Source organism: Eublepharis macularius, chromosome 6 (genome assembly GCF_028583425.1).
Source record: "Eublepharis macularius isolate TG4126 chromosome 6, MPM_Emac_v1.0, whole genome shotgun sequence".
Classification (NCBI taxonomy): Eukaryota; Metazoa; Chordata; class Lepidosauria; order Squamata; family Eublepharidae; genus Eublepharis; species Eublepharis macularius.
The window spans coordinates 130,165,224-130,192,700 of record NC_072795.1 but is presented as its reverse complement, the minus strand read 5'-3'; the positions used below and the strand labels follow the sequence as shown (position 1 = coordinate 130,192,700).

Genomic DNA, 27,477 nt, shown 5'->3' with positions numbered 1-27,477 from the left:
TCGAGGGCACTGAACAGTCATGCACTCAACAGCCTCTACCAACCCACAAAGGAAGGGTTGTGTGAGGTCTCTCTTAGAGTCTGAATGACTAATACAATCGATAGTGTTGTGAGACATGAGGGCTGAAAGCCAACGCCTGGTAGGGAATCCTAGCATGGCCAGGGCATTGGACATGTTAACATTGTGAAATGCTATGATAGTTTAAAAACCCACAGCGTCCTCATTCCACAGATGGAAGTGCTGTACGCTAAAAATGAAGCACCAGGGAAGTGCCAAAAGTTAACAAGGGATCACACCCCTACTTTAAATGCACTACCTCTCAGAGTCACATCACGAGGGTGTCCTGAGAAGAACAGAGCACTGAAAGCATGAGAATGGTGTGCATTTGCTCTGTCTAGGAAAGAAGAAAACAAATTTGGGTATCCTGTGAAGTATGAAACTGAAGACCACATTCTGCCAATGTGACACATGCAGGTATATAAGAACACAGAACTGCAATTGTGAAAGTGAAAACACTGAACAATCTTAGTAAAATGTGGATCAACTAAGACTGAAAAGGCAAAGGAAACTATTTTTCAAAAAAGGCACAAAGCCACAGCTTTGGAGAAGAGCTGTTGCGCTTTGACAAGCTACATCTCTGGTTGCCTGATGGATGAGAAGGACAGAAGGACACAGGAAAAGGGAAGAGGCTTATGGGGGCTTTCAGAGAAGGAAAAGCAAAAATAGTGAGGAAGGGGGAAATGAGAATCTCCCCCACAAAGCCTTGCAAAAAACCCCACTTGTTTTTTTAGGATGTAAAAACCTGCAAAAAAAGTTCCTTGCAAGATTTTTTGAAATGTTATGCCTTATGTTGTTGTCAAGGTAACACATTTACTTGGAAATATCAGTGAAAAGTATGCTGCAATTTGTTTTCAGGTGATTAGCCAAGTTTCACTATAAATGTATGTTAAGGTAAAAGTAGTCCCCTGTGCAAGCACCAAGTCATTACTGACCCATGGGCGGATGTAGCATCACGACGTTTTCTTGGCAGACTTTTTACAGGGTGGTTTGCCATTGCCTTCCCCAGTCATCTACACTTTACCCCCAGGAAACTGGGTACTCGTTTTACCGACCCCGGAAGGATGGCTGAGCCAACCTTGAGCCGGCTACCAGCTTCCTCCAGGATCGAACTCAGGTCGTGAGCAGAGCTTGGACTGCAGTACTGCATAAGATAAATGCGTACTGCGTAAGATAAATGTATCTTACACTCATGGGAATCTAAACTTTGAAACCTTGAGTATGTGTATCTTTGCATTTGGGCTTCTTACCTTTTCACTGAATAACTGGCTGTTATAAACATTTATTCATTTAGGAAATATGCAGAACAAAAATTTACATCAGCCAGGGTAGGACACCAGCAGGACATATTTACCCTTTAACCTCTTACTAACTAGAAACTACTTGACATGGATAGAGTCTCATCCATGTTCAACTGCATTGGGTATGAGTGTTAGTAAGAGCTGCAAAGTTGTTCAAAGTAAAAATATTAGTAGATTAGGTGAGAAGCCAGATATAATAGAGAAAGAACAGAGATATTTCTAATCCACTTCCAATGACCTAAAGAAAAAAATTCTGACGCTTTCCCCCCTTAATTTCCTTTAGTTTGAAAGCCACTTCAAGATGAACTGATGCCTCCTGTGCTCCACCTCACACACAATGGATATTTCATACAAATTAATTTAATAAACAGATGTGTACTAAGTGTGCAATGTAAAGTAGTTTTGAACCGTTCTTCCCAGTTGGCCTAGCAAAGCTCTCTCTGAGTTACTAAGCAGAAGAAACAGAAACTCTGTTGCAGAAGGCAGGCAAGCAGGCATTTTAGCCCAGTTCAGTCCAGAAGCTTCTCCCTGACCTACATCCCAAGAACGTCTTCAGAAGAGAGGACGTTCAGCCATTCCCTGCACCCACTCCACATCGCTGCCCACACAGTTCCAAGCGGTCCAGTTGGCACAACAGGCTGCAACTGGAGGAGACCAGCACAGCATAGCATAGCATCTGGTTACCACAGATGCTATTCTACTCACGCTAAATAGATTCAAGCCACTCTTTAAGCTGTCTTTGAAACTTACTCTACTGAAAGCCTCTGGCCATATTCAAAATCCACTAACAAGCTCCTGGCACCAACTAAGCCGAAGCCGCAGAGGGCTGCACTTAGGCCAGGGAACCCCAATGTGACACCCATGGGCGCCATGGAGTCCACCCACAACTTTCCTGGCGTCCACTAAGAGTTCTTAGAAAGGGGGTAGGACCAGATGGGGGCTTTCGCTCAGCAGCGCTTCTGATTGGCTTTGCAGGTTTTTAAGAACATTGCTTTGACAGCAGCTGCCGCCACAACAAAAGGATCTTCATTGTGTGTGCATGCCAGAAAATTTTAAAACACATTCATTTAAAAAGAAATCCTGTTGAACAGACCTTCTGTCTGACATGTTGAAAAGTTACTATTAGAGGTATGCGTGACCTCGCTCCTTGACATTTTGCGGCAGGCTCCACCTCCCAGGGCAGAGTTCTGAAGGTGCCTGCAGGCTTTAAAAGGTTGGGGACCCCGGCTTAGTTAGGCAAAGCTGTGCCAGCTCCAAAGAAGAGCGACTGCAACTTCTGCTGTACCCCCCGTTTGGCAGATGGGTTCTTCCTCTCTTCCTAATTCACTACCCACCTCCTAGAGATCAATGCTCACACAAGACACACGGTCAAGAACAGAGGATAGGGCATCCAGCTATATTTCTTTAGAGAAACATAGAAGTTAGGCAGTTTTAAGCAGAAAGACCAAAGCCAATAAAAGAAAAGCAGTATTTTAATGTCTGTTAAACCGTCTGATCTGGCCCCCCTCCCGAAATAAAAGCCGGGCTCCAAAGAATTAGTTTGTATGCAGCAGCATGCAGGTGTCTGCAGGTGAACATAAACTCAACCCACGTGGCTGACACAGAGGAGGGGCACGCCCACCCCACCCCCCGTGATCAGCCAGCAATCAGTACCTCTAGTTTTCTTAAGGTCCAGGGAAATTTCCTTTATGGTGAATTCAGTGTGGAAAGGAGCAATTTGTTCACGAAGAATCAAAAGATGTTTTATTAAGAAAAGCTGCCCATCAACCTGTCCCTAAATTGTAACAGAAACAAAGTATTAATGCCAAAAGAAGCATAATGGAGTGAGGAACGAGAAAGGCCACACATTTTTCTCACGTTACAGACCATTTCACTTGCTGTGTACTCCTTGTCTGGCTGGATCGTCCCCTTCCTGTCAGGTGTAGAAGCAAAGCATTTGCACACCTCTTGCCAATGTGTTCCCAGACACATGGCAACTAATAAGCATAACTGACACTGGAGTACAGAGATACCTGTACAAAAAAACATGCTCACACCGGATTCTCTTACAGTATTACACTTACAGGCCATGCATTTAGAGCAGTTTGCAATTAGAGGGTCCTGTTTTTGAAGCATTACATACAATGCAAACACATACTATTGTTGCAAGTTTTTTCTGAGCAACTTACAGTTCAACCCTATGAACGCTATCCTGGGAGTAAGTCCAACTGAGCAGACTCTACTCAGAGCCGAAACAGACGTGACGAGTTACTAGAGTTCAACTCGTGTTTCCTTGCCTCAAGGTTTGTCGGGAAGCGTAGGTGTCCTTGCAGCTTAAAATTTAACATTTACAGAGCGGCAGGGAGGGAAGTGCAGGCATGGGGTGCCTTTCCTCCCGCGCTCCAGGTGCATCGCTGCATCCCCCCCCTTCGCCCAGCCCCCGCAGAGCAACGCTGGGCTATGCAGCTCTGAGATGCGCAGCTTCGGGTGGGGGCCAGGCAAGCGATGGGAGGGAGATGCAGCGATGTTCTGGGTGCTTTTCCTCCTGCTCTCCCGGTGCAGCCTGGTGTTGCTCTGCGGGGGCCAGGCGAGGTGAGGGGGGTGGGGAGATGAAGCGATGCTCCATGCGAGCGGGCTATGTAGCTCTGGGCTGTGTGAGCAGGGGAAGGGGAAATGCAGCGATGCACCTGGAGAGCAGGAGGAAAGGCGCCCGTGCCCCATGCCTGCACTTCCCTCCCTGCCGCTCTGTAAATGTTAAATTTTAAGCTGCAAGGACGCCTACACTTCCCGACAAACCTTGAGGCAAGGAAACATGAGTTGAACTCTTGTAACTCGTCACGTCTGTTTCAGCTCTCAGGTTCTGAATAGACCTGGCTAGGATGGCACTGTTAAATCAACAGGCTTACTCTCTGATGTAACTCTGAATAACAGTGCACTCTTAAGACTACCATATAAAAGTTATCCTGAAGTGAAACATCCCTCCTTCTCCGCCATCCCTTTCATAACCCTGCTGCTTTCCCCCAGTTTCTCTTGCTAGATTTTCAGCATTCCCCGGCTCCCCACAGAAACGATCAAACTCTCCTTCACTGACCCATCAGAATAAAACAGATTCTAGGCCCATGGACTCTTTCCTATTGATAGAGAACAGAAAAGGGGGGGAAGTGAGGGACATATCCTTCAAATATGTTTATTGGAACAGTGCACTATCTGGAAAAAGTTTAAGTGCCTTCGTCACATTTTAGAAGTTGTAAATAACTGTACCCGTCCCCGCCTCCCCGACACTAGAAAACATCACTGACCTTGTTTTTAGCAATGGAATCTGAAGCCAGCAGCAAGGACTGTATGCAGGCAGACAGAGCCTCCTGCGACAATCCCTGGAACACTGCCCTCTGAAGCAGGGGAGAGAAGGAAACCTTCCATGAAACAAAGCCCTTAATCCTTATCGTTTTCCTCCCACATCTTTATAGAGGAGTCCCGCAGATCACAGATGGCAACTCTCCGTTTCCAAGTTTAAGCACCATCAACAAAAGACTGTTTATCATGCATTTTTCCAAAGTTCTCAGCTTTGGAAGAAAAGAGAAAGCAGCTACCTGAGTTGTAAACTTACAGAAAACAATATGAAAACAATTCCTCACACATGGAATTCGTTGCCACAGGAGGTGGTGGCAGCTACAAGCATTGCCAGCTTCAAGAGGGGACTGGACAAATATATGGAGCAGAGGTCCATCAGTGGCTATTAGCCACAGGAGATAGATGGTATTCTCTTTGTGGGGAGGTGGTGCTCTGTTGTCTTGGTGCTGGAAGGAAGGCAGTGGGAGGGCTTCTGGTGTCCTGGCCTCACTGACAGTCCTTTAGATGGCACTGGATTTCTAGCCACTGTGTGTGACAGAATGTTGGACTGGATGGGCCACTGGCCTGATCCAACATGGCTTTGCTTATGTTCTTATGTTCTTAATATTGTTTCTGAAACGGACAGAGCTACAGTGAAGCATTTCAAAGCGTATGACGTCCCTGCCTAGGTTGAGCGTCTCAGTTCTAAAGGAGAATCAAACGAGAGCTCTTAACTTTAAGAGATGTATCTTTTGGGGCTTGCTTGTGATTGCTTATAAGCAGGAGTGGACTAGGACAGTCAGCAGTGTACGCGATACTGTTTGCTCCTTGCACCTGCTGAGAAAACTTCCACCCTTCTAAATAAGCAGCTGGAATTTGGTCAAGGTTCCTGCACAAGGGAATATATTTCAAATAAAACTGTACTGGAAAAGTAAACACTTAATCTAGTCATGAAACTGTAGGGAGAATACAAGCTAGTTTAAAGATATAAAGTGACCTGTACCATTGACAACCATGTAATACCAGTTTAACCATTGGGACAGGGAAGAGGCGGGGGGGAGGCAAGCTTGGCAAAAAAGGTTGGCAAAAAAGGCCAATTCAATCCTGGGTTGTATCAAAGGGGCCATAGCATTGAAATCACAGGAGGTCATATAGTCCCTCTCTATACTGTCTTGGTCAGGCCGCACCTGGAGTATTGTGTGCAGTTCTGGAGACCCCACTTCAAAAAGGATGTGGACAAAATCGAGAGGGTGCAAAGGAGAGCGACGAGGATGATCAGGGGTCTGGAGACTAAGCCCTACAAGGAAAGGCTGAGGGCCTTGGGAATGTTTAGTTTGGAGAAGAGGAGATGGGGGGGACATGATTGCTCTCTTTAAGTATTTGAAAGGCTGCCATTTGGAGGAGGGCAGGGAGGTGTTCCAGTTGGCAGCAGAGGGTAGGACCCGAAATAATGGGCTTAAATTACATGCAGAAAGGTACCGGCTGGATATTAGGAAGAACTTTTTCACGGTCAGAGTAGTTCAAAAGTAGAATCAGCTGCCTAGGGAGGTGGTGAGTTCCCCTTCACTGGCAGTTTTCAAGAAGAGGCTGGGTGAATATTTATCAGAGATGCTTTAGGCTGATCCTGCACTGGGCAGGGGGTTGGACTAGATGGTCTGTATGGCGCCTTCCAACTCTATGATTCTAAGCTGATGCATTCTTCTCACCCACCACCCACTCCCACCACCCACTTCTGGGTTAAGTCTTCACCACAAATCAATGGTGATGGATAAGGCTAAGTAGGGGGGCCTGTTAACTAAGAATTCAATATGATTAGCCTACCCTAGTTTATCAAGGAGTTCCAACAGGAAACTAAAAAATAAAATGTTGCCAAAATGGGGTAGTTTGCTTCCTGAGGACTTTTCTCCTAAAACACGAATCAACGAAAAACTTTTGAAAGCAAAATTTCAACTCAAACTTTTCTATTCGAAGGTGTGCCTGTTTTGTGATCTTAAATTCAGAAATACAAAATTAATTCCATAGGCAGGAGAGAATGTTGTGCATACATCGATACATCTGTAAAGCTTGGAGAGACACACAAGGGTCCTTCTGACAGTGGGATACCACATTCCGTGGAGATCCGCCGGCGAAATTGTGGTATGAGTTCTAGGACAGGATTCCGATACATCTATAATACAAAAAGAGACACAGAGTACCTTGCTCTTGGTTTCACACTTAAGAACATAAAGCATTTTCATTACGCAACAACAGTCTTTATAATGAGACATGCATTCCTTCACTATAAATTATTCTACTGTTCAAAAGGGAATATTTTTAGAGTTACTTGCTACCACTAGTTCCATCCATTAAAGCCTGCCAGGATAAACAGCACTTGCTGGCAGCCTTGATTTCCAGTTCAATACCGAAAGGTTGTCTGGACATCAGGGAAGCAGCTGGTTGGGGGCAAAGGAGCTGTGTTTCTCTTTTGCCATTTGAAACCATTTTTAATGGCAGTTTCTGGCTGTTCACACTGCTTACCGGCCACGGAACGTTGTGCCAAGCTCCCGGAACGACAGCGTCTTCCTGGTGCGATTTTGCACGAGAACTGCCGTTCTTGTGCAAAATCGCACCAGGAAGACACTGTCGTTCCAGGAGCTTGGCACAATGTTCCGTGGCCGGTAAGCAGTGTGAAAAAGGCCTTTGTCTTTCAGAGAGAGAAGGAGGAAAGAAGGATACAGACTCCCCCAGAGATCGTGCTGAAATTCTAAACTTCAGCAATAAAGTGAAGCTAAATGCCTGCTTACATCTTACAGAGAAAGCCTGCAGGATCAGACCTCAAGATCATGGCATGGAAAATCTGCCTCCTGGCCTGGGAAAAATGTGCTTTCTACCCTTCCAGCTTTTCAAATTTTGTAACATCCAGCCCGATGCAGAGTTCTCGAAAACTCATTCAATGTTTTGCATCAATACGGTTGGTCCTAATAGGCATTACATGGATTTCATTCTTGTTTTAGGGGGCAAGATTAAAATCAACAAGATCAGCAACAGCAGAAAATCATACGGAACAATCGGAAATCAACTAAGAGCAAAGCCGGTTTTTAAAGAACAGTTTTCCACAGCACTTGAAAATTAAAGCAAGCAAGACAGATGAGGCCAATAGAGGCACAAAGCCTGCCATACTGGTCTCAAACATGCTAAATATTTGTTTCCCTAAGTACACGTGAAGCTCCTTTCCACAGAGTTAGACCATTAGCTTATCAAGGCCAGTACAATCTACTGTGACTGGCAGCAGCACTTCCGGCTGAGGTCTTTCGCTTCCTCGACTATCTGATCCTTTTTACTGGAGACGTCGGGGACTGAACCTGGGACCTTCTGCATGCCAGGCAAATATTCTACCACTCAGCCACAGCCCCTTCAGGCCACAGGCAAATACAGTTGTCATAATTAGCTTGTTGTTACAAGTACAAATTACTCTATGTAAAAACACATACCAGGTTTCACCGCATTGCAGCTCTCTGGATCTTCCAGCTTCACATCTGAAAACGAACTATCTGCAGGCAACTTCTTCTCTTCTTCTTTCAAGCTTTGTGCTATTTGCTGTGGGCAAAATTCCAGTTTGTCAAAACAATCGTTTTAAGATGTTTTGCACTGGTGACCCGCATGCTGCCCTAAGCTGCTTTGGGCACCCTTTGTCGGGGAGACAGGAGGGGATAGAAGTGTTTTAATAAAAATAAACCAATTAATCTTCCAATTGTACACAATTCAAGAATAAAAGGAAATGTTCCTTGGAGATGCGGCATTAAAAAACAAATCAGTATGGGGTTGGATCCAGTGCAAAATTTCCACTTGCTCTAGAGATGCTGTACAAGCAGAAGCACAAGGAAGAGACTATGCTAGCCTTGTGTGCGAAGTCAAACTTATAGCATCTCCACTTGTGTTTCTACTGGCACAGACTCTCGTGCAATCAAATTCTTTTTCTTTTCTTTTTTTTAGATAAACTTTTTATTAACTTTAAAAGTGCAATCAATTTCTGGGGGCTATAATATATAGGGAGGAAAGCATAAGGTGCTGCACATGATCTTGGGCAAGCAGATCTATGCTAAGTCCATTGATGCTTCTGCTTGTGCATTGCTGGATCCAAGCCACTGTCTTCAGTAATCCCCTTGGGTAATGAAAGGGTCTGAAAGGCAACTCACAGGGTATTAAGCAACAGATTTCTTCTGGCATGCCAGGATAGAACCCCAACAAGCTGCAAAGGCAGCTTCCTTTCCACCCTGAAACAGGTCCCAGGGCACTGCAGCAGGACCAGGCATGCTGTGAGGCTAAAGGACTCCGCTAACTCTAGAGCCAGTTTGTTGTAGTGGTTAAGAACGGCAGGACTCTAATCTGGAGAGCCAGGTTTGATTCCCCACTCCTCCACTTGGAGCCAGCTGGGTGACCTTGGGTCAGTCACAGCTCTCTCAGAGCTCTCTCAGCCCCACCCACCTCACAGGGTGTTTTGTTGTGGGGATAATAATGACATATGGTCATTGTGGATTTTCCAGGCTGTATAGCCGTGGTCTTCGCATTGTAGTTCCTGACATTTCACCAGCAGCTGTGACTGGCATCTTCAGAGGTGTAGCACCAAAAGACAGAGATCTCTCAGTGTCACAGTCATACTAATGACATACTTTGTAAACCGCTCTGAATGAGCATTAAGTTGTCCCGAAGGGCGGTATATAAATCAAATGTATTATTATTAATGTATTATTATTATTACTGCACGTTAAGGTGCCAGTCATCCCAGATGAAAAAGGATGAAGGACCATGAAAGGAAAACTGCTCACCTGGAGCAGCGTTACATGTAATCAAATTCTCCAAACAATTGTTTGGAGGGGAGGCAGTATGTTTCTGCTCCAGATTCACTGCCATTCTAAACCTCTGCGGTATTCCAAGTTCTTGTGCTGAGTGAGGTGTGCCTTCTTTATTTAACCATCTGAGGAATTCAGTATCACAACGCAGTGCAAAGAGTAGCAGGTCATTTTGCAATGCACAGACAGCAATACAGAGATGGCAGAGTCATTTCCCCTTTTGCAGTGACCAGGCCTCATTTGCCAGAACCATTACATGATTATAGTGACATATCACTTCTCATTTAAAATGGAAATGAAAAGGGAGACCTCTGCAATACAGAACCTGCTATTTCTACAAGCAAGGAAACTCCACAGCATAGCCACAAGGTGACCATTTAAAATGTCGTGTGCCGAGACTGTGGCCTACCATCTCCCAATCAGCATCTGAAATTTTATGTGCTTTAGTGGGTCACCACCTATAAGCACAAATCAGTTACAGACGTAGCATAATGTAACGGCTGTGCTCGCCCCTAAGCCATTTAAGCCCCCATGATGCCTGTATGTTTTGTTGTGAGATGTCGACATTGTGGAACTGTGCACAGGATGGCAAGTGCACTGCTTTTTCCAAGCTTTTTGTTGCTGTTTATCCAACAACCAGACAGATGCAGAAAACCTTACCTCCATCATTTCCAGCTTTGCAGGATAGGCAAGATCTCCTGGGGCAGGCTTATAGCCCGCAATATCCGTCTGAATATAGATGTGGGTCCTATAGACCAAGCGCTCTTGGACGTCCTCCAACATCTGCTCAACCACAGCCGCAAAAGCCGCCAGCTGTTCCGCTGTTAGGAAAGAGGCACCGCTATAAATTTCTTTTCTAACTAACGCCGATGCCAAGACCCTCAAAACCATGTTCACGGAAGGGCACAGACAATATTGACTTGAAAAACCTATTCTAATCAGTCTAATCCAGACTGAAACCATTCACTGTGAACTGTCAGATTTGCAAATCACACTTTGATGAAAGAAAAAGACTTGCTGTAGCTTAGTTGCTCCCTGTCCAACCTCAATCCAGCAGTCAGTTTCTAAGCCATATTCCTTTTCGATCAAAGATAAATTTGAAGAGAGGCAGAGCAGGAAGGGGGGTTCTGCAAAATTTCATAATTTCACTCTGTAGGCGCTCAGAGGCTGGCAACGTTTTCCCAAGCCTTCCTGTTTTCCTGCTATAGCGCCGCACTGGGGTGTAGAACATAAAACACTTGCAAGGGCTGGCATTACAAAAGGGCACCTGGATTTCTCTCTGATGAGAAGTAGAAATCCTACTCTTAAAAGGGAAAAAAGAGAATAAATGACTATATTTTAAAAAGTGGATTTCAGAAAAAGAAGTTCCCCAGTCCATAATATCCACACCTCTTCTGGATAGGGCTGTTTAAGCCCAAGGCTTCGGGGGGGGGGGGGAGCGTGTTTTGCCTTCTTGCTGTAAACTGAAAAGGGCAAGGAAATGAGAGAGAAAAATAAAGCCTGTGGTTTTCGGGACTGCTCAGCTTCTGTTTCCCCAGACTCCAGGGAGTCCCTGGACTTACCTACCTGCCTTTTTGGGTGCTGAGCTGCACTGTGGGGCTAAAAATACATATTAAAATGGAACGAACGCTCTCTCTGTCTGTACAGATTCCTGTCTTGCCAAAGCAGACCTTTAGGGAAATACGTCTACACATACACAGGCTTTGCAAATTCATATTCCAAACTGACTAATTACAAGTTTAGATGGCATCACATCTACGACCAGAAATTGACAAGATTCTTCACGGATTGCTTTTTAAAAATCACCTCTTAGAAGACTTTGGCTATGAAGAAAGATGCACAAAACTACGATACTAAGTACAGTGTTAATTAAACTCATTTGAATGAACGTTATCATGTAGCAGACTCAAGAAAGCAGTTTTGCTAGAAATAAAGCTGCATCCTTGTAACTTAGAGACCCTTTACTCTCTGCAGATGCAACTCTTCATAAACCAGAAATTCCTATCAATTGACATAAACAAAGGGAGCAGAAACTTCAGCTAATGAACTCGGGCTGTCCCAACTGACTGCACATTCTGTGATCTTGGAAGTTTCATTCGAGTCCCAAAACAGTGAGCAGCTCAGTTCAAACCACACACAAAGTCACGGTTTTAATTCAGGCATCTCCAACATGGCACCCACAGGGCCGGCCAACACCTTTCCTGGAGCCCACCAACTGTTTTTAGAAAGTGAGTGGGGACAAGTGGGACTCTTGGCCTGCAGGGCTTCAGATTGGTGGGGCAGGTTAAATTAATGTTGTTTTGGTGGCAGCTGACTGTGTACGGCTCTTCCTGTTGTGGCACATGCTGCCCTGTGTCAGAATTCCAAAGATGCTCCTACAGTTTAAAAGGCTCATGGTTTATTTAAATTAACCATGGCTAGCATGATTGTTTGAGTGTGGCTCAATTCACTAGCTATGGTTAGATGGTTTACAAACCACTATGGTTCTGAATGATGCAAGGCATCCTAGCTGGTTCATCTGCAACCCCCTCCCAGTGTATGTGAAGCAAACATTTCTGGAGACAACCAATATATGTCTGATCATCTAAGAGCCGCATCCTGTTTCCACAAACTACCCTCAGGTAAAATAAACCATGGTTTCACACGATGTCTGGACTAAGCCGCTAAAGTTTAGGCTCCATGCTCCCACCCTATTCAGGCAGAAGTAGTTCCACCTAAACAATGCCTTACTGCTTCCTGTCTTCCACTGAACCAAGTAGTGAAGTTCTCGTTCAAAAAAATACATGAATGCGGGTGCTAGATTTTAGCGCTATCCCTTACTTCTTTGACGAAGCAGGAAATAATGCCGGATAAATAGATTTCAGCATTTGAGATAAGATACGCTTTTAAAAATCCTTACTCATTTCAAAGTTAACAGAATATTTAACACACGATGCAAGTTAAGGAGAGCACAGATAGAATTCCATTCTAGTCCGTTTTAAAGGATATGTTCTTATATTGACGCCATTTTTACACTTGCCATTGTTTTGCACATGATCTTCAAGCATTTCATTTTTCAGAATCCCACAGAGCTCAGACAATGTTTCTAAGTGAATTGCATGGATGATCAACGGTCTGAAGACATCGTACAGTGACAGGCATAACTTCTCTAAAAGTCCACTGCAAGACAGAAAAAAGAGTTCCAGCATAAAAAAGTCCTCAGGCTGGAAAGACTCATGGAGTAATCCAGGCTACCTGGCATGGCAACAACAGCCCATACATTTACTTGTTAATCCAGAGAATTATATGTCTGATTCTGCACACGTTGGATAATGCACTTTCAGTGCACTTTAGCTATCATTTGGAAGTGGATTTTTTGTTTCACACTCGAAAAATTCAGTTCCAAATGATCTCTAAAGAGGACTGGAAGTGCATTATCCAACATGTGCAGAATCAGCCTATATTTCACGATAAAAACATCTATAGCTGTCAGTCTAGTGAAGACGGTATTAGCAATCCTTGACAAGTATCGATCAGAAGAACAATTAATTGTTCATATTTCACAGATATCTGAAATGTGATTAGCCAAAAAAGAACCTAAGTTTTAAACTGACTACTTCCCTACAGAATATTTCCTGCATTTAATGTTATTAATGCAATACTTAAAAAAAGGAGTCTTTAGTCAATACATAAATCCTGAGCCACCTCTTATCGGTCAATGTTATTACCAGATCTCTTTCCCACAATCTTTGAAAGGAAACTTCTTGTCCTGGTTTAATAAGGAGTTAAGAGAAATTTCCTACCACGCTCCTTTTTTCTTCATTATTAACTATCAAATGCATCTTCCTGGACTATGCCGTCTGCCTAGAGGTTTTGTAAATTATTGCAATAAAGGCAGACTCCCTCTCGCTCCATCAGTGCTTCACAGAAAACAAACCAAGGACTCGATTGCAAAGTGGAGAGAGCCCCTAAAATACGAGGGGACTCCGGAACAGGGAGAGGAGCTGGTAGGTAGGTAGAACACAAGTAGTCAGGACAACGAGGCAACGCGAATACAACTCCCTCCTCCGGATGTTACCCACTCCAGTTTTGAGGTCGGTTTCGTGAAGAACTCGTTGTAAAGTTGATGTTCATCCTGGCACACGTGGGCCATGAAGGCACAGCCACTTCGAACCTGCAATCAGGAAAAGAATAGATTTGCAGATCATAAACAGCAACTTGTATGTATTTAAAGATCTTTTTCACTAGGTGTGTTTTGAAATAGCCGACAGGAGGTCCAACCACACCCATACAGTCTTCCGTGTAAAATAAAAACCCTATGAAAAACATTAATTCACTGTTTGGGGATGGGCCGAGGAAGGCTGACTATCTTTTTTTATCAAGATTGTTTGAGATGCCACAATTGAAGCAAGATAGTTTCCCCTTCCTTACTGGAAAACAAATCTAAAATTGTATGTGTTTCAGATGCATGCAAAGTAAGCCAGAAGCGGCAAGGGACACCAACAGAAAATATTTCTCACTCTTATACCACACACTGAAACCAAAATCAAGTGTATATACTTATCAAAAATAAAGTGTATTCAAAAACAGTGTGTATATAACAATCATCAACAACAATCAAAGCAATGAAAACAAAGTAAATATGAGCATTGGTTGTTGTGGGTTTTCCGGGCTGTATTGCCGTGGTCTTGGCATTGTAGTTCCTGACGTTTCGCCAGCAGCTGTGGCTGGCATCTTCAGAGGTGTAGCACCAAAAGAGGTGTAGCACCAAAAATATGAGCATCATCCCCCGGTGAGTCGCAGTGTAACAAAAAGTCCTTTTTCCTGTTTAAACACTGTCAGATGACTAATTCTCTCAACTCATACACTGTGGCTCCGCCAAACTTGTGGCACTGGAGTTCCGGGGATCTGGATGACAATGAACTCTTGGCTGCCAGTTATAGATCCAAATGCAGTGGGTAGTTAAATGAAGAATGCAGGTGGCAACAGGCAGGGTCCAAGGGTGGAAGGAGACCCCCGCTGGGGTCTCCAATGCCCTACAAGCTTCCGGTGAACTACGCTTGTTTCGTGTTGACCACTTCTTCCGGGGGCGACATGGACCATCTTGAATAATATTTCTCCCACTGTCAAAGTAGCAAAAGCCCAATTCTCGTGCCTACATTCAGCGCACTGGCTAGAAGCATCATCAGTACTTCTTGTTGATGATTGTTATATACACACTGTTTTTGAATACACTTTATTTTTGATAAGTATATACACTTGATTTTGGTTTCAGTGTATGGTATAAGAGTGAGAAATATTTTCTGTTGGTGTCCCTTGCTGCTTCTGGCTTACTTTGCATCCATTTATTGTTGGGAACTGCCTCTGTTTTTGCACATGTATTTCAGATGCAGCAAAACCTCTCCATTGGATCTAACGATTCCCTTGCACCAGAGCAAGGCTCCCCACGAAAAACAGGACTCCAACCCACTGATTTGCTGGTCAAATGTTCCATTCCAAAAGAAGGCTGAATTATGAAAACATGCCGAGATGCTTACCAGAGCACAGTGATCTCTGTTGTTTCGATTAGTTAATTCTGTTACAGTACTAGTAATACTAGGTCCCAGTAACTGCTCCCTCTGTTCAAGGTAACATTGATGTATTTCACTCAGCAGCTGCTGGTACCTGGATGAAGAGAAGAAGGAACCACTGAAGGATCCTGAGAGCCCACTGCCTACCGCAGCTTGAAATACAGACCAAACCGGAGGGGGGAACGTTACTGTAAAAGGTTTGACAGCAATTTATCATGTGCCGTACTTTTGTGGATACCAAATCACCGATCAATGTAGTAAAATAAATTAAGCAAATTTAAAAACAGCGATAAAACATTAAAAGGCTTACTAAATTACATGTAATGTAAGACTACGTTAAAATATACTTTTCAAAAATATAAGCATTCTAACTGTGCCATCCTCAGCAGCGTTGCACCCTTCTAAGAACACTCATGTAAATGAATTTTGAAGGCTATAACTCTGTCTGTCTGTCTGTCTGTCTGTCTGTCTGTCTATCTATCATCCGCTTTTAGGTGGATTACACAGTGTGAGATTAATACAGTCAATATCAAGGACATTTCTATAAACAATGCCATAGGGTAAATAGATACAAGTTCACAAAGAAATAGCATTAGTTGGAATCCAATACAACATAGTGGTGAGGTCTATGGTTCCTAACCTAGAATCCTATTATTTTTTTAAAAAAGTAATAGCACTGATTTCAGAAAATCACTTAAGACCTCACAGCAGCATTTTGAGACAGGCCTAACTTATTATCGGTTCCAGATGGAAGATGAAGAATGAAGCAGGGTGACTTTAGCATCTTGCTAAAGGTCAACTAGGCCCAGCGTGTCAGGGAACGGGGTTCTAGCCTAGCTTTTTCCTCTAACTTCCTATCTGCAAGGATTCTATACAGTCAATCACACGCTCCACAGGTTTGCCACCTCTGGAACAACCTTTTCGGCCCCAAGAACTGCCTCAAACCACAAGCCTACAACCTTCATTTTTAATTTACCCATACATGTCCATTTTCCTGCACTCCTGTAATAGGTCTGCACTCGTCTCATAGTTTTCAACACAACATAAAATCCTTGCAAAGTTAAGAAGTGACTTAGTAGGAAAGGAGCAGAAAATAAATCAACCCATATCACAACAGCTTTTTATAAATTTATGGTACAGCTGCATTTGAAATACTATTTATATCACTGGGTGCCCCGCATCAAAAAGAATCTTGTCTTGGATCTCAATGAGAAAGGCAAATATTTTAAAAAATGAAAAAAAAAATCTGAAAAAACGCAGAAAAGGTCAACCGAAGCGATCAAGGAGTCGAAGCACCCTTCGTACGAGGAACAGCTAAAGCACTTTGTGATTTTTATAATTTAGGACAACGATCATTAAGCAGAAATAAGAAAGAGTTCTACAAAATCATAAATGATGTGGAGAAAGGGGAGAGGTGGGGGGACCTTCCATCTCCCATAATATGAAAACTGGGGATCACCCTGTAAAGTTGACTGGCAGTAAATTCAAGTCAGGCAAAAGAAAGTGCTTCACTCATATGGCATTTGTTATCTGAGTTTAACAAGGCCTCTGTGTTCAGATGCAGAAGGAGGGAAGGAGACAGACGGTGACGAAGACTTCTTGGCTTTCTTGGGCAGCCAGCTGGCCAGGGCAAGAAGCTAGACTAGACTGATCTTTGGTGTACTTCAGTAAGCCTGTCCTCATGTTTACGGACCATCATTACAGCTAACAGTTTTGGTATACTCACTCTGGCATTTTCTCAGATCGCTGCTCTATCTGCTCAATAAGTGTCTGTAAGGAAACAGACAAAAATTAAGAAAATGTACACAGTTATTCCCCCACACAGGGATGCCCCCAAATAGTCAGTGTACTTGGCTCTGTTGTTTTATCTTGTCTTGTGGCTCTGCAGCTAGGCACTGCTACAATACTATTTAAGGACACACATTAGAGCCATAGCTCTTTGCCGCTGGATCTACTTCCCCTGGTGGGCTGGAAAAGCAGCTTCTTAAAAGATTAAATCTTGCCAGGACAGAAGGGAAGAGTAATTCATTCTCTAGAGTTCATCCAAGTTCCAAGCACGAAAGAACATCAATAAAGGTATAAAGGGCTCACATCAGAGTGGAGCAAGATGCAACACAGTCCGTGATAAGTATGTCCCAAGCTAGTCTCCTCCACCCAAATCAAAGTAACCGCTTCATTTATTGTGGGGACTGTTAAGGGGGGGGGGCTTCCCGCTGTGGATCACCACAGTATACTCCAAGGGTACACAAATCACATCACTCCACAAGCCATTTTTACATTTTGTAGGAAGTCAGCAAGATACCGTAACTTTGTTAACGACAGAAATGTATGCTGCTCTTCCTCCCACCTTTTCTCTCTCTTCTCTGCACCATCACGGGTCTTTCTGAATGCCCTTGCTAACACTCCACCCTCTTCTGCCTCCATTCACTCTACTGCGCGTGCCCCGTCTCTATGCACACCACCATATGGAGGGGGCCTTGGCTCAGTGGTAAAGCATCTGCTTAGCACGCAGAAGATCCCAGGTTCAGCCCCCAGCATCTCCAGTTAAGAGAGATCAGGCCATAGGTGATGTGAAAGACCTCTGCCTGAGACCTCGGAAAGCGGCTGCCAGTCTAAGGAGACAACACAGACCTTGATGGACTGATGGTTTGATTGAATACAGGGCAGCTTCGTGGGCTCACCTCTCTCTTTGCAACCCTCTCTCATACCCCTTTATTTTAACCTGACGGGTTTCTCTGCAAACCATGCACACCAAGCCTCCCACAGTGAGGGAGCCAAAGGTAGCCCAGACAACACGGCAAGGTGGCAGAGGAGGCACCAACTCCACCACATCTGTGTTGCCCTCCCTCTTTCTGGACTAGCAACACAGACGCAACTCAAGCTTTCTCCCACTGCCTCTTTTATGGACTTTGATGAGCTTTAGTCTCAGAGAGGTGGGGAATGTGGCGAATAACGAGCACCTGAAGTTCTCTCGGGAAGTCCCCAGGAGCAGCTTGTGAACAGCCCGTAGACTTCATTTGTTGTGCTGGCAAAGTACCCACCCTTCTCCCGACCCTTCACACAGCTCATTCACTCCCTGGCAGTTCCAAGAATTGTACTTCCAAATATGTCCTCCTCCATCCTGCCAGTACTGTAGTCATGACTAAGGGAAGGGCGAGGGACTGGTCTGGGAGCGTGCTAAGCAAAGCAGCATCACGGAAGAAGGTGGGGGCAGTAAAGAGGGGCAGCCGCACTGACCAGTACAGCCATATGCAAACTGTTTAGGTCCATAGAATGAAATATATGGAAGGAATTTCAAGGAAGTAACACAGATGTGTGACTGTAATGATTTTAAGTGTGTGTGTCTTTAAATGCTTAATGTGGTGCAGATGAAGAGTAGGGGTGAAAGAGAGGGATGAGTGAGCGATATGATTGGTAGATGACTGAGAGTGTGAGCTGGGTAAACGCAGTTTTTAGACAGAGAGAAAAAAGATTCAGTCTGGGGAAAGCAGGCAAGCTGTGCGCAGCCTGAGCAAGTCTAACCATTTCTGAGAGGAATATTGAGTCTAATGTATTGTCGAAGGCTTTCACAGATGGAGAACGATGGTTGTTGTGGGTTTTCCAAGACCACGGCAATACAGCCCGGAAAACCCACAACAACCAATACTGAGTCTAGTTTGGACAGGCAAGCTGTGTGCAGCTGAAAGTGTCTGTGAATTTCTGAGAGAAATATAACCTGTGTGCGGAAGCCTGAACGGTGTATGTTTGTGAAAGAACATTCAGTCAGGGCAAGAGAGGCCAGCTGTGTGTGAGCCTGAGAGAAAGTCTTATCTGTATCTGAGTGAGAAATGGATATCAGAAGCAGGCAAACTGCGTGTGCCGCCTGAGAGAAGATCTGAGTGACTGTGTCTATGAAAAGTAACTTTAAGAACAATTAACACTCTTTTGAAACCATCAGGCTTAAGAAAGAATATGAAATCGATACGCTTTTTGTAAAAATGAACGTTTATTTTGTGTGTGTTTTTCAACCCAGAGCATCGGTTATTCCCATATCCCATTCCTTTCCTCAGGGCTACATAGTCCCACAAAGGGGCTTGATGCTTGGGCACGTTATTAAAGGGGAAATTTAAGTTATTTTGGAATATAACTCCTGGTGGCAGCAATCTACCCAGAGGGGGCAAGAAGAAAAGGGTTAAAGGCAAAATCTAACTGAAAGACAGATAGGGGCTGTAACAGTGACTGTTAGGGAACCCAGGACCTAGATAACTAGATTTCTCTGACCCCCGTTTCAGGAGTGGGGGAGCCTAGAAGGGTTGGGATTCTCAAAGGACGCAAAACAATGTCTCTCCCTCTCTCAAACATTTGCACATTGAGCAGAGAAAAACGGCAGAAAGGTGGTTTACATGCACAATCAAGTGAACATTTCTCTGACGTCTACCAAGGTTTAATAACTTACTTACTCTGACTTTGGGAGCAGCAGCTCTGAACTTCACATAAAATAACGTGAAGGCATTGTCTGAATTTGGCACAGCGGAAGGGTCCTTGAAAACAGAGGCACAAATGTAATATTTCTAAGTGCTGTTCATGAACACAGCAGTTAAGTGGTTTCAAACACTTAAAAGGCTTAACTCTTTAACGATGTACTATAAAACACAGAAAAAGAATTGGGGGCCAAAATTCTTCACATTTGAATACATCCTTCAAAACATGTTGTCTATTTTTATAGCATGCACAGAAAATATTCATATGACACATTCTGAGGAGAGTATAAACTTTGTCTTAAAAGGCACTTTGCTCATTCCGAGAGAGAGAACGTTTCATAGGTTTTTTTCCCCTAGAACTCCCTAACGTTTTGGGAGGAAGGGCTGCAGTTCAGTGACAGAGCATCTGTTTGGCAAACAAGAATGTCCCCGATTCAACCCCTGGCATCTCCGGTAGAAAGACTCAGGTAGCAGGTGATATGAAAGACCTTTTCCTGACACCCTACACAGTCTGAGTAGACAATGCTGATCTTGATGGATTATGTCTGCTACAGTAGCTCCATATTTTCAAATTTCTTAATTTTCTCATTGGAAGAACTAAAAAAAAAAACTCTTGAAAAACATTTTCCCTACAATTTTCCAGTCCCCCCCCCCAGGACTTTGTGTGTGTGGTTCAGTAAGAATTGCAAACAGAAGATACAGAAGAGGTTGCCTTTGCAACCTCCACAAAGCGGGATTTTCAACAGGCGCTCAAGTGCTAGAGGGGCTTCCATGGTTGTGACAGAGTCATTACAGTAAAGAAAGGATGACTAAAAAAAATTAGGCTGTGATCTGCAACCAAAGAAACAGTTTGCTTCAAATAAACCACGGCAACACTGAAGTGCTCCTTTTAAAGGAGAGTTTTGCATTGAGCTCAGATTTGAATGAACTAAAAAGGAGCAGACAATAGCAAAGGCAGAAAGGCAGCATCCTCAAGATTGCCTAAGGAGGGGGGGGGGAGAGAAAGGCCTGGCTAGGAGGCAGGGCAGAAGAGAAAAGATAGTCAGGACAGCATGGGCATTAAAGGTCCAACAAACTGACCGAATGGAGCTGTCAGTCCAAAACGGTTTAAAATTCCCTTGAAATTCCAGCAGATGCTGAGCAGGCTTTAAGGGTTTGCTTATTTAAACATGGGCTACAGTTATTTTCTTCCCAACAATGCTTTCCTTGTTTTAAAAAAAGGTGCCAGATTGCACCGATTTCCACCAATTCTCCTCTGCGGAGTCAAACTAGGCTATTCCTGAGGATCTACGCTCTCTTTCTCTGGTTGCGTGGAGGGGACTGGTGCACAAAGACCAGGACTTGGGGGAGAGCTTTGGGGGGAAAGTGCTGGTAATCTGTACCAGTGAGTACTGTTAAAAAAAAAAGCCCTGCTTCCAGACCTGCAGCTTCTTTAAAATCCAATTATAAGTATTTTGTTCAAGTACAAGTGCTAGGCCTGGAAGGTTGAGATACTGTGACCAGATGTTTGTCCCTCATCCGAGCGCATCAGAGTCTTCCTAGGCAGCCGTGAAGCAAAGCGCTTCACAGTGAGTGCACAGTTAAAGCACTCGCGTCTCAGTCCTAATCTACCCAGACGTTTCAGCCCACCAATAGGATGAGAAGACTTCCTCAGCTTCAAATACGAACCTCTTTTAAACCTCTTGTCCAGCTCCTGCCCACAAAGCCTTCTGACGATGCAGGTCAACTGACTTCGTCATGTGAGGCTTCAACTAGGCATCTGATACCTGTTCCGTGCCCCCCGCCACTACTCCTGGTCACCTAACCCACATCATGATGGAGACTGCCAAGTACTCAGCTGGATTGTCTAAGCTGTTCATACAACACACAAGATCAGAACTATGTGCCGTGCTCGCATGTCTACTCTGCATTCTAGGCTTAACTGCCAGGCAGGGCTGCAAAATCAACCCTAGGCCATCTCTTTACAACTAGGAGATGCTCCAGCTGTCATGTGGGATGGAGATCGGGAGATTCTGGGCCCTTTTTAAATTAGAGGACTTCAAGATCTTCTGCTTCCTAAAAATGCGAATACTATCAAGCTGATGCGGAGTGAAGTCAGCTTGAAGGCTATGCAAGTCTGCCGCTCGGAATATTTGTTTATATACTAGTTGGAACTTGCTTACACTGTTTGTACACTCTTTTCTTTTTCTTAAGAAATTCGGATCAAAAACTGTAAGCTACAGGTTGTGTTTTATTTTTCCGGCTCTCCCCGAATAAACAGAGAGAGCTAATAAGATCTTCAGCTCTCCATTAATCGCAATTATTTATTTTTTTATTTGAAAACTTGAATTTAGAAATATTGTCTGGATACTTGGCTTCAAAGTCATCTGTACTGTGTTTTAATTTGCAAAGTTCGTGTCTAAGTTTAGGCCACCAACAGACAATGAAAGGGCGGGGGGGGGGAGGCTCCAGGCATGCAGAAAAATCTAACACTTCCAAATAACCCAAAGACACAGCATGACAAAGACTAAATATGCTTCAGGAGAACAGAGTGTTGACTAGTTAAAAGAAAAGAAGGAGACAGAAGAGGAAAACTTAGTCTGCTCAAGCCACTATCAATTTACAGAATCCTGGAGGGAGAGATTTTTAGGGATGCAATAGGATTTTTATTCTCTCTTCCCTAGAAATTTCTCTTTTATTATGGATCTCAGGCTAACCTGTCTTTTATTACTTCAACTCTGAAGAGCAAGTCAGAGAGCTATTCCTGAAACACTGTAGTTCATCAGATGTGAAATGCAGAGCTTACTGAAACCCGTTCACTAGTCGCTCCAACTTACCCTTTTAATCAACTGGTTTGTGAGGTTCTGTAGTGTAGTCACAGTGTACGTTTTCATAAGGTGCATAGCTTTAGAAAGGCATTGCTTAAACTTTGTTGAATATATAGGATAATCCCTAAAGTTTGGCTGAAAGAGAAGAAAAGTATTTTAGCAAAGAGATGGAAACAAAATAAAGATTTGGAATGGAAATGCAGATCTCCGTGCCTCGAACAAAACAAGAAGCTGCACCCAGCAAAAGTTCACTAAACTCATTAAAAAATTGACTGCATGATTTTACTTAGAGCACGCTGAAGCATCAGCCATAATGTTTTTTTAATCCCATATAAGGAGAAATGCTTTAAAATAACCAGTTCTGTCTTTTATAATAAAGCAATCACTAACTCAAGGCACCTTCTCTCAGCCTCTCAAAGAGGCAGTCATCTGCCCATTACTTTAAAAACCATCAGACAAAAATGATACAGCCAATTATCTCCCAGTCTCTAATCTGGGCAAAGTGGTTGAGAGAGCAGTAGCTGACCAATGCCAGGCCTCTTTGGACAACTCTTTTACTCTGGACCCTTTGGTTTTAGGCAAGGATACAAGACAGAGATGGCTCTAAAGGCTGTAGTTGATGACTTCCGATGGAATGAAGACAAAAGCCATACTTCATTATCGCTCCTCCTGGATCTATCTCCTTCTCAGGTAAAATGGGATAAAATGTCTACCCACATAGCAATAGTAAAAATAGCTTGAAGATATGTGAGCAATACTGCCTGAAAAGGCAGAAGCCAAAAGGTCCCTTGGACAGGGTTGAGGGGAAAGACAGTACTGTACTATAAAAATAAATGTGTTAAGAAAGAGGATGGTATGTGGCACATGTAGCCAGCTAATGAATGTTCCTTGTGAAGCTTCCTTGACAAAGAGTTTGGGTTAATTTACTTCTCTGTACAAAATTCTCTGAGCCCTCCTGGGAAGTCCTTTGGCCTTCGTCTGCTGCATTCATTCATTTTTCAGTTGAGTTCTTTGGAGGTTTTTAAGCAGAGGCTAGATGGCCATCTGACCGCAATTCTATGAACCTAGGCAGATCATGAGAGGCAGGGCAGGAAGGGTTGCATTAGTGCTTAGATCTCATGGTCCCTTACATGCCCAAGTTAATGCCGATCACCACCTTGGGGTCAGGTAGCAATTTTCCCTATGCCAATTTGGCTAGGGATCCTGACGGTGTTTTGCCATCTTCTGGGCATGGAGCAGGGGTCAATGGGTGTGTACGTTAGTCTAACTCAACTTTTTGTTGTTGTTTATTTATAGTCTGCCTTTCTCACAGAGCTTACATATTGCAAATGAATACAATATAATCAATAGCCAGGGCATTCACAGAGCAAAAAATACAGTATAAATGACTTAAATAAAAAATAAATAAAATAAAATGATCAATCATTAGAGCATTCAATGAAACGGATACAATACGGAATGGTAGCTGCAAATTTGAAAACTAGCATACAGCCGAACACGGAGATGAAACCTTTCTGAATTAAAGCTAAAGTAATTAACAACAAACTAATTAACAACACCAAACTATGCAACAGGAGCATATATACACCAGCAGACAGTACCTAGTAGCCTAGTCTACAGCCCCTGTCCCTTGCCAAAGTATCTCGGAGTTATTTCTTATGACACGGCCCTATAATCTGAGTAGAAAGCCTTCCTGGATAATTTAGTTGTGTGTGTTTGCAGAAAGCCAGGAAATTGAGAGCTTTTCTGAACTCCTCAGGCTGACCATTCCACTAAGCGGGGGGGGGGGGGGGGGGGCTTCCACAGAGAGAGCAGTAAGTTGTTGATCTGGCCTGGCTGCAGGGTGGTATCTGCAGAAGGCCCTGTTCAGATGAGCGAAGCTGCTGTGGTAGGACACAGGGAGCGAGGCAGTAGATATCCCTAACCCCTCTTAACTAAAGAACATCATCCACCCACCCACACCCTCTCCAGCATGTTTACAGAGGCCAAAGGCAGCTCAGATCTGAAAAGGTTTCGGAGGGGGGTCAAGAAAGGTACAGGAATACCAACCCCATTCCAAAGTTAACTCTTCCCAAATCCTTACCGATTACCTAGAAAACCCTTGACTCTACTACTTTTTAACTTCTTGCCTCTCCTGGGCCAGAAGAAATATACTTTATTCAGAAAAACTGAATAAATTGTGTTAAATTTATTATCTGAATAAAGGATTTGAGTTTTCTTGACAAGGAATTTGGTGCGAAGTGCCAGCTGCTCTTAATACCTGTCTTCTCTTCTTCCACAATGCCAGGTGGCTGTTTCCTTCAGTCATGATCAAGAAGTAAGTTAGGATCAAGAAAGGAATGAACCATTGACAGAGCCCCAGATTAAGTCAAGATAAGAATCTGTACCCCGCCCCCCTTGCCCCCAATAAGGTGTAAGAGACAACAAATGAAACCAGGGAATGTTGTGGATTTTCTTACCTTTCCTTGCCGCCCTGTTCTTAAAACATGAATTTATTAAATAAGAGGATTATGTCTTGTGAAGCAATCTTAATATTAACAGTGAGAAAACAGAGCTCAACTTACATGTGAGGAAATATATGTAATACAATCATCAAGTTTAGCTAGCATAGGGATAAAACCTTCGCTGTTAACAGACAACGTTGGGGAATTCAGTTTCTGGGAGAGAGAAAAGAAAATCAGAAACCTGCATGTTACAGAACCAGAAATCAAAAGATGCAACAGAATAAATTACTAACCAACAGGAAAAAATAGAAGTGATATAACATATCTTCTCATATCTTCTAATTATTAAAATAATTGGGGAAACCATGAAGTGACCCATTTTAATAGCAGCGGGTATTCAGTTTGTTCCTAGCTACAGAAGTTAAAAACTTTGAACAATTTCAAGATCATTATGTGTTTTAAGTTACAACGTTTTTCTAATCTAGGCTGAATCCAGACACCCTCGGAGCATCCCAGCGTTGCGCTAAATGTTTGCTAAACACCCGGAAGTGTAGCGTCTTTCTAGCGTGATTTCTGAATCACGCTAGAAAGATGCTACACTTCTGGGTGTTTAGCGAACATTTAGCGCAACGCTGGGACGCTCCGAGGGTGTCTGGATTCAGCCCAAGTTGGAAGGGCAGTATAAGTGCAATAGTTGCCAATTATGTTGAAAACTCTTCTCGCCAAATTAAGGCCTGCTTCATAGGACACTGCTCCAGAACTAAAAATAGGATTTTGCATGCACCTCAGATGACTCAATTAGTACAGGGGTGGGAAAATTGCCGCCCGCGGGCCACATGCGGCCCACTACAGAGTTTTTTGTGGCCCACCAAGACAGTAGAAAAGTGTGATAGGGTACATTTGTCTCATTAAACTGATTCTAAAATTAAATGTGCTTGCAGCTATAGATGATATGAAATTAGCACAATAAATAAATTGAATAAAACTACCACTATTTTATTTAATTTATATTTATTGATTTTTATGATACAATTTATACCTTTTCTGAAATGCAAAGTTAACTAATGAATGCAATCATTTTAAAAGGTGCGGCCCTCCGCTAACCTCTGGTTCCACAAAGTGGCCCCCGAGCCAAAACAATTGCCCACCCCTGAATTAGTATATTTATATTCAGATCCTTTACCAGCATCCGCTTAATCAGGATGACACCAAGACTTCCAATGTGATCCTATGCACAGCTTCTCCATCTAAGCCCAATGAAATCAACGGCTGTTACATAAGGAGGGGGAATGGATGCTTGGATTGGGAACAGAGCCACTATAAGATTTAAACTCTAGTTTGGTTAAAATGCTGCCAAATAAAGAGAGAAGTGCTCTTTATTCAATTGTGGTCTTCTACGTACATGCTTCCACTAAATGTTCCTGGGCTTTTAGAAAGATCTGCACAGGCACATCCTCGTTGTTCTGGCTGTGCTGATACTTACTGTGCTGATATTTTCCAGTTCATTAAAATATGAAAGCTTCTGTTGGATATTTTCTGCCAGTTCCACGAGTTCGGACTATTCAAGAAGAAATGAAAAAGGATTAGCAGGAAGCTGAAACCATACTACGCTCTGCATGGTCCCGCACTGCTTTTAAGAAGCACTACAGACTGGAGCTCAACTGGGGACGGCGTTCCGATTCAGAAGAATGTCTGGCTCTCCTGTGGTTCCTGGCTTTGTTCCCCTACTCCTTTACCGGAACAGTCACCACCTCCATCATTCCATTTTTATTAGTCAGTGGTGGGAAGTCCGGGGGAGCGGGGAGATGGAGGTAGGTGTGTGTCTGCATAAGTGAGAAACTAGCCTTTCCTACAGACAGCCTCTCCTCCCTGGGAGACTCGCTGTGGCTTTCCTTTCCCAGATGCTAATTTTTCTCCTGTTAAGAGAGAATGGGACATTCAACTGGCAAGTTGCTGGTGGGGGGCAGCTCCCTGCTCTGTTGGGGACCCAAGTGACGAGGGTCCTTCGCTCGAGTTTAGCACCAAACTAGCACAGGGGGGGGCCACATTCTGTAAAAGTAACTGCACCAAAGGGGTGATGCTTGGTGCGTTGGGCCTTCTTGCTCCTGCTTGGATTTTGGAGCAGGGGTGGGGGAGGCAAGGAGAAAGCAGAGACATGGGTAACAGCAGCCACTCTGTTTCCACAGTGGGCACCATCAATCATAACCCACCTCCTTCCGACCAAGCATGTGAAAAGTATAGGGGAGAAAAAGACTTGTTTCTCGGCCCGAGCAGAGCTGAAGAAAGGCCCCAGTACCTGCTCTCCCTAAAAGTAAAGCCAAACAAGCCCTTAGAAGGCCCTTCACTCCAGAAGGGACTTTGAGTTTATTTTGGTCCGGAGGGCAAATTAACCTCTTTACTACCTGCTATCCTTTCCCGCTGACAGGGTTGCCAACTGCCCAGAGGAAAAGAGATCCTTGTCCCTTTCATAGAGGCTTAATAGGGTATTTACCAAGAGGTGCTATTGACCAAGGGATGATATTTACTTCCCGACCATGAAAAGCTTCAGTTGCCCATTTCCACATATTAAGCCTCTTTTCATGGATAAGGGACATTTTTCTCCAAACTTGATGTCAAACCTTACTTGCGGACCAAGAAGTAGAAGCAAAAACCGTTGAATCCAAAGGTCCAAGTCGAAAAAAACCAGCATTTCTCTCCTTTATATTTCATAATCAGAGAGTT

General features: G+C 43.7%; 1 protein-coding gene across 1 annotated transcript in view; it reads right to left on the bottom strand.

Moving 5' to 3' along the window:
* The window catches only part of COG3 (component of oligomeric golgi complex 3), a 63,979-nt gene that overhangs the window by 23,445 nt on the left and 13,057 nt on the right, over positions 1-27,477 (bottom strand). The window contains exons 5-17 of the mRNA XM_054982342.1: positions 26,240-26,314; positions 24,877-24,969; positions 22,322-22,447; positions 19,485-19,565; positions 16,772-16,815; positions 15,013-15,139; positions 13,558-13,649; positions 12,516-12,655; positions 10,157-10,317; positions 8,138-8,243; positions 6,713-6,834; positions 4,637-4,726; positions 3,012-3,132 (exon numbers count right to left, since the gene is read on the bottom strand). Coding sequence (XP_054838317.1) covers positions 3,012-3,132; positions 4,637-4,726; positions 6,713-6,834; positions 8,138-8,243; positions 10,157-10,317; positions 12,516-12,655; positions 13,558-13,649; positions 15,013-15,139; positions 16,772-16,815; positions 19,485-19,565; positions 22,322-22,447; positions 24,877-24,969; positions 26,240-26,314 — 1,378 coding nt within the window. The remainder of the gene's footprint in view (positions 1-3,011; positions 3,133-4,636; positions 4,727-6,712; positions 6,835-8,137; positions 8,244-10,156; positions 10,318-12,515; positions 12,656-13,557; positions 13,650-15,012; positions 15,140-16,771; positions 16,816-19,484; positions 19,566-22,321; positions 22,448-24,876; positions 24,970-26,239; positions 26,315-27,477) is intronic.